The sequence below is a fragment of the Nicotiana tabacum genome, chromosome 17 (assembly GCF_000715075.1).
Source record: "Nicotiana tabacum cultivar K326 chromosome 17, ASM71507v2, whole genome shotgun sequence".
Classification (NCBI taxonomy): domain Eukaryota; kingdom Viridiplantae; phylum Streptophyta; class Magnoliopsida; order Solanales; family Solanaceae; genus Nicotiana; species Nicotiana tabacum.
Window position 1 is genome coordinate 63,510,593 of NC_134096.1, and position 7,292 is coordinate 63,517,884.

At 37.5% G+C, this 7,292-nt stretch overlaps 2 protein-coding genes across 2 annotated transcripts; both read right to left on the reverse strand.

Annotated features, from left to right (window-relative positions):
- Positions 1-1,906: 1,906 nt before the first annotated feature.
- On the reverse strand, positions 1,907-3,144 carry LOC107807546 (non-specific lipid-transfer protein 1). Its single transcript, XM_016631958.2, has 2 exons — positions 2,704-3,144; positions 1,907-2,144 (listed from the first exon to the last, which is right to left on the reverse strand). The coding sequence occupies exons 1-2, from the start codon at positions 3,048-3,050 to the stop codon at positions 2,135-2,137; spliced, it is 357 nt and encodes a 118-aa protein (XP_016487444.2). The 5' UTR covers positions 3,051-3,144; the 3' UTR covers positions 1,907-2,134.
- Positions 3,145-4,148: 1,004 nt separating this feature from the next.
- On the reverse strand, positions 4,149-4,619 carry LOC142171899 (non-specific lipid-transfer protein 1-like). The gene is made up of 2 exons (XM_075235617.1): positions 4,327-4,619; positions 4,149-4,158 (listed from the first exon to the last, which is right to left on the reverse strand). Exons 1-2 carry the CDS (start codon positions 4,617-4,619, stop codon positions 4,149-4,151), a joined length of 303 nt encoding a protein of 100 aa, XP_075091718.1.
- Between the last annotated feature and the right edge of the window lie 2,673 nt (positions 4,620-7,292).

Genomic DNA, 7,292 nt, shown 5'->3' on the forward strand with positions numbered 1-7,292 from the left:
GAATATCCTCGGTGATCGAGTAGATGTACCTCGAGACCTCCTCACACCAGCTTGGTACGGAGGAAGGCTTTTCGACTTTAAAATCAGCATTTACCGGGCACCCCCCCGGGATGAACTTTTTTAGAGGAGGTTCCAGTGCTGGCTCCTCGACAGTAGTTCATGAAATGGTCTCTTCGGTAGCCGGCCGCGAGGTAGAAGGATTTTCTTTTTGGGGAACGGTTTTGGAAGTTTTTGCCATTTCTTTATAGAGAGGAAATAAGGAAAAAAAGGAAGTTAAAAGAGTACACTCAGTGGTTTGAGAAAAATTCGAATGAGAGTTCTTATAAAAAATCTCAAAGTAACAAGAATGTAAGTACTTGGAAGTATTGAAATTTCTTAGGAACGAGGGCAGAAGGTTTGAATGTAAAGTTTGGATGAACAAATGAGGGGGTATTTATAGTTTTCCAACGACGATTCACATCTAGGAGTGGCCGACCAGCAACTGACAAGCGTTTAATGCCATTAAGACTTGACAGACGAGACATTTTGATGTTTTTGTCATTTCTGTCGGGTGATATCAAAGAAAGAATCGGAAGCTCATGTCATTTCTCGTCATCTACTCTTCGAAAAATGAGGAGACTATCTATGTACGGTCGAAATCGAGCTCTCCAACAACATGGCAGGTTAGGAACATGACAACCAAAGACTGAAGATCGACCCCGAGTCCCACCGAGCTAGAACCCGGGGTCATAACGCCCGCCTTCGAGAACATTGAGTCCGTAATCACGGAGTCGACCTTAGCCCCGATCGAGCTTGAAGAAACGTTGTTGGCATAACCAATAGAAGACCGAAATATCTGTGACCGGTCGGATATTACGGAGGGAATCTCGACACGTATCAACAAGGCACCGACAATCATCAAATCAAGAGATTTTTTATCTTTTATAGAATTTTACCTAAAGTAGGACTCATCTACTATATAAAAGGGGGTTTGATAATTCATTAGATACATTGTAACACGCATTCCAAAGCTATATACCATTATTATTTTAAGCTCTTGTTCTTTGGCATCCTGGCACCTATCGGAGCGTACCTAATTCGAGGGTGATTAACCTCCCAAGGCTAAGATCATTCAATTCGTGTGGTTTGTATTTACCACACGAATAAGGAATCATTTTGATGTTTTTGTCATGTCTGTTGGGTGATATCAAAGAAAGAATCGGAAGCTCATGTCATTTCTCGTCATCTACTCTCCGAAAAATGAGGAGACTATCTATGTACGGTCGAAATCGAGCTCTCCAACAACATGGCAGGTTAGGAACATGACAACCAAAGACTGAAGATCGACCCCGAGTCCCACCGAGCTAGAACCCGGGGTCATAACGCCCGCCTTCGAGAACATTGAGTCCGTAATCACGGAGTCGACCTTAGCCCCGATCGAGCTCGAAGAAACGTTGTTGGCATAACCAATAGAAGATCGAAATATCTGTGACCGGTCGGATATTACGGCGGAAATCTCGACACGTATCAACAAGGCACCGACAATCATCAAATCAAGAGATTTTTTATCTTTTATAGAATTTTACCTAAAGTAGGACTCATCTACTATATAAAAGGGGGTTTGATAATTCATTAGATACATTGTAACACGCATTCCAAAGCTATATACCATTATTATTTTAAGCTCTTGTTCTTTGGCATCCTGGCACCGATCGGAGCGTACCTAATTCTAGGGTGATTAACCTCCCAAGGCTAAGATCATTCAATTCGTGTGGTTTGTATTTACTTTATCATTATTTATTTTAATTGCAACCTAATTTATCGTTTTGTGTCAAGTTAGTCCACGTATCCTTAAAATCACTTACAAATTCAATTGTTATCGGATTTTGAGGGTAAACAGAGATAAAACTGGAAAAAAGAGAAGAAATTACTACAAGTAGCAGGATATCATAGTATTCAATAAATTGAAAGGGTACAATCTTTTGAAGAGCAAGATAGTGAACATACATGAGTACTACTAAACTAGAAATGATCGAAACATTAGAAGATGCAACAAAAGCTTCATCCATCTTCTCCAAGAACTCATCTTATTTATTCCATGTCGTATGTCCCATATCTTTCATCCTGCTACCCTAAATAAGGTCACTCACAAATCTTACTGCACCCTGCAACATTTATAAACCGACGACCAAAGAAGAATTAGAGAAAAATGAACAAACTCAATGGTGTAATTTCTGGTAAGTTGAAGCTCAAAGCAGTTTCAATCTTATAATTCATTTTTTTTAATCATAGATTCAGTCTTTAAATTAGTATACATTTAAAATTAAATTTTGGGTTTTGCTAACATATTGCCTGTTTTTCCATGATTTGCCCTTTAAGTTAACCTCGCATTTTTATTACTTGAGAGTCATATTAATTTGTACATCTAAACCAAAGTAGTTATTATGTGAGGCACACTTGTTTATTTGACACGTGACTTATGAGACTCAATTGTAGGAGAAAACCAATAAAAGGTCCTAAGGAGGAATGGAGGAAAAAGTGGTGGCAGTATTTATTTTCTGGAGAGGCGAAAGGCATCTAATTGATAAAGAGAAGAATGAAATGACAAAAATATTTATATTTTCTATGTGCTGCCAGGATTATTTTCAAAGCGTAATGAAGAGGGTGTTAACGTGCAGTACTCATGTACTATTACAAAATTAAAGGTGCGTATTAGATACGTACGTGGAGCAGTCAATGGAAGGGCTAATCTTGTAGGGAAGGTTGACACCACATTTGCTAGGGAGACTACCAGCAAGACTGAAGTTGATGCCATTGATGCTTGCAGCAGCAGATTTAATACAGTTACACGTCGCCTGACGATCAGGAGTGGTGGTAGCTTGGCTGTTGAGGGCCTTAATCCCACTGCAGCATGGTGCTGGAATAGCGCCACCTTGCCTCACATAGCTGATGCAAGGTGACAACCTCGTAACAACCTGCCCACAAGAGATGGCAGCGTCTGCATGGGGCGTTAACATCACTGACGTTGCTGCTGCAATGCACATTACTACCAACAATGCTACCTTCACCATTTTTGAATGAGCTAGTTTTAAGATGTGTATTTGCTAACAAGGGAAGTAGTGTTTTGTTTATGCAAATTCTACTTGGTGTGTGAGGAAGGGTTGTGAAAGTGCTCTTTATTATATAGAAGAATTTGTAACTAAGTATATTGTTGTCTGCAGAGTTATTAGTCTCACTAGCTGGATTCTTGGACGGTTGGTAGTTGAGTACAATTTAATGCTTTGCTCTTCATGTTTCTTTCCTTTTTTTTGTGGGGGACCTAATTGAATTTTAGTGTACGAATCACTAGCTAGATTTTGTTAAGTCTTGGCTATTTTTCCTTTCATTGTCTTATTTGCTTTTGTTGTTTTCCCCATTTTATATATCTTGGTGGTCTAATTATTAGTGCACACATGTCTAATTGATGTACAAAATACTTAGCTTTTGTTGATGTTTCGGAGTGATGTGTTAATAACAGTTTATGAGTTTTTTTCCGTGACTTTAACTTTCATGTAGCTATTTAAAATAATTTATTTTATTTTAAAATATTAAAAACTCCAACTCAAAACAACTCTCCAATTTGAATGGACAATTTTCTTTTTCGTTTTTTATTATAAAATATATGTTATTATTATTTTATAAATATTTAAATTCTAAAATAATATTCAATAATTAATTATTAACTACTTATGCCATGTGACTTTTTTCTAGGCCGACAATTGGCTTAAGGAGATGATTTTTTCCTGTGCTTTTAATAATATATAGATTTTTATACAGGAAATTAACACATAATTAACATATTATTAATTTCAAAACGGGGCCCTAAAAATTTGCATAGAGAGATCTGATGGTCGACACCCTAGAAGAAAGAAATCTATGTATGGATATTCATTCCCCTAGAGCATAAATTACAAGAAGTAGCAGGATATCATATAATCAATAACTCTTAATAGCAAGATGATGAACATACACACAACTACAAGACTATAAAATTGACGATTGAACAACGGAAACATAAAGAGTGCTGCGAAAACTTCATCCATTTAGTCCAAGCAACTAGTATTATTTATTCCATCTTGTATGCCCTATATTCTGCGTCCTGCTACCATGCACAAATTACTTCACAAATCTTACTGCACCCTGCAATATTCATAATCAACCAAAAAAATTAAGAAAGCGGAAATAATAATTTTTGGTATGCCATACATATATTTAGTTTAAAAGTCTTTTTCATATATTCTAAAATTTCGTAACAAGTGATGTAGCTAAAATTAACATAAATGAAACTGATACGGAGTGAATACTTACGTGGAGCAGTCAATGGAAGGGCTAATCTTGTAGGGAAGGTTGACACCATATTTGCTAGGGAGACTACCAGCAAGACTGAAGTTGATGCCACTGATACCTGCAACAGCAGATTTAATGCAGTTACACGCCGCCTGACGATCAGGAGTGGTGGTAGCTTGGCTGTTGAGGGCCTTAATCCCACTGCAACATGGTGTTGGAAGAGCACCACCTTGCCTCACATAGCTGATGCAAGGTGACAAGCTCGTAACAACCTGCCCACAAGAGATGACAGTGTCTGCATGGGGCGTTAACATCACTGATGGTAGGCTATAATTGTGTGTTTTAATTGATTGTTCCACTCTAATTTACTGTACTATAATTGAGTTTGAGCCTTAATCGCTAGTGATTTACACTAATTATATGTTTAATACCTTGTTGGAGTAATTCCGAGCTATGTAGATGTTATGGGATGAATTCACGCTATTTTGGAGCTTTGAAGTCTGAGTAAAAGCCCAATGATTAAGTTGGAATCGAGTTCGAGGATCAACAAACACTGGTACATTCAAAAAGAGAAACGAAGAATCGAGTCGGACGTCACCCAGGTGTGAGACCGCGCACTGGGCGCGCATGGGAGGCAGAACACTACGCAAAGTGCGCGGCCTAATGCGCGAGCACCATGCTAGGTGCGCGGCTGCGCACGTCCTGTCTGGGAAAAGTCCTACTTCGTGAAGGAGAATGTGTGTTTGTTTGGGCCCGACCCTACTTGGTATTTATATAAATGAAAAAACGGTGTTTTGAGGAGTTTTGACATACTTTAGGCCTAAGGAAGTTAAGGATAAGTGGGATAAGCAAGAGCATAAGGATTTCATCATTCAATCCTCACCCAAGACAAGGGTTTGGATCGTTTATGCTTTCCTTTAACTTAAACTTATTTGTGATGAATTACTCCATATCTATAGAGTAGTTCTCTTTAGGGATTAATGGATTTGGTGTATTGAGAATTATTTGTGGATATTAACTCTAGTTTTTATGTATTGTATCATTTTGGGTGTTTTAATTGTTGCATCTATTTTCACATGTTCATGTAATCGAAAGAGGTATAACTTGTGATGCTTTTGCATTATCTGGTTGGTTGAATTCATTAATTATTCATAGTAATCGAAAGAGGCTAGTTGAATTATTGTTTAGACCTAGTTAGGAGGATAATCAGAAGAAGTTCTCCTCACTACCAATCCACTACGAATTCTTGCATATCTTCACCAAGCATAAATTAGTTCATATTGTGAGGTTGAGACTTAATCGAGAGAGGAGTTTATACTAAACGTTTGAACTAATAATTGAGTGAATTCGAGAGACTCACTTGAACCTTACGAGTGACTTAGCTAGAGTTAAATCCCAGATAAGTATCTTGCACCTATCCAATCAACCCCTATTTTCTCCCGTTGATATCTTCCTTACTCATTGTTGCGATTGTCATTAGTCAATCGATTAAACTCTTAGTTAAATTTTAGTTTTAATCATACAAATCTCAATTGTTGATCATCTTGGATAGCAGCCAAGCTATAAACAACAAAAATACTGTTTAACTCAAATCCATGTGGTTACGATATTTTATTATACTATATTCGACTAACGTGCATATTTCAGTGTGTGTTTTGCGCTCATCAATTTTGGCGTCGTTGCCGGGGATTAGCAATTAATATTGTTTGAAATAGTTTGTGGTGCTAATTCAGGAATTGTTCTTTTTATTTTATCCTTTTGTCTTTTTTTACGTTTGGTGTTCCTTGATTGTGTGCAGGCTATAGGTTAGATTGGTGCATGACTAGATCCTCTGGAAAGGAGGTGCTACCTTACAAAGCAGAAATCGAGAAACAACTACGACAGTTAAGGAAGGAAGAAATCTACCAGAGAATACACCTCTTCAAAATGCACAACTTGTCTATGAAGAGGAGAGGGATAAGAGAATTGCTCAGAATCTACCTTTGAGTGTAGACCAATTCGGAAATATAGCTCCCGGTGCTGGGAGACCACTGGGTAATTATGCTAGACCGGTCTACAACCAAGGCTTATCAAGTGTGATACCACCTCCAACTTGATTGGCATCTATGAAGAATGATTTTACCCATTGAGGCTTTTTCGGAGAAGTCGGAGCAAGTTTACTATACCAACCAAATTTTGGCCAAGGTGAAGATTTGTCAGACGTGGCCACCAATTTGCCCTTTCATATTGGACCTTGTTGTCCAATAAATGGCCTTGTATTTTGAGAGAATGTGACCAATTAATGGCAAAGCATGCATTTCCGAATTTTCTATAAAATGAGCACTCTCAACTCATTCTCAAAATACACCAACAAAATTTGAGTATTCATTTCTTGTTTCTTCCTCTTCTCCTTTATTTATTGAGAGTATTTTATAAGAGAGTTGAGTGTTGGAAAACACTTGTGTGATCCCCTTTCTTCGGAGTGATCTTGTGAGGTTATTCTATCGGGGGTATTTGGGATTAGAGTATTTACTATAATTTTGTATGCTCTTTTGCACTCTTGTTGCTATAGTGAAATTACTCTTCTCCGCTTGTGGACGTAGGTCACACTGACCAAACCACGTTAAATTGGTGCCTTCTTTATATGCTTTAATTGTCATTGTTATCAACTTGTATTGTCTTTGTTATTATCATTATAACATATTTTGGCTAATTTTCGCACTACTCGAATTCCCAATCCTAACAACTTATTTGACACGTAAACAACAAGTGTATTTCTTGCATCTGGTCTGTAGGATCCGGGAGTTCTAGAGATATATTTCTATCAAGTAGAGGTAACTATCTGGTCACAAGACTAGCTAAGGTGTCTATCTTACAATTTATGTAATTTAATGCTTAAGTGTCTATCTATATATTTAGTCTTCTGTTCAATCTTAGTTTCTTAAATTTCTTTTGCTTTTCCAACTACTTTTTTCAGCAATTACACTTTGCAGTTGTGGTAGGTGAAA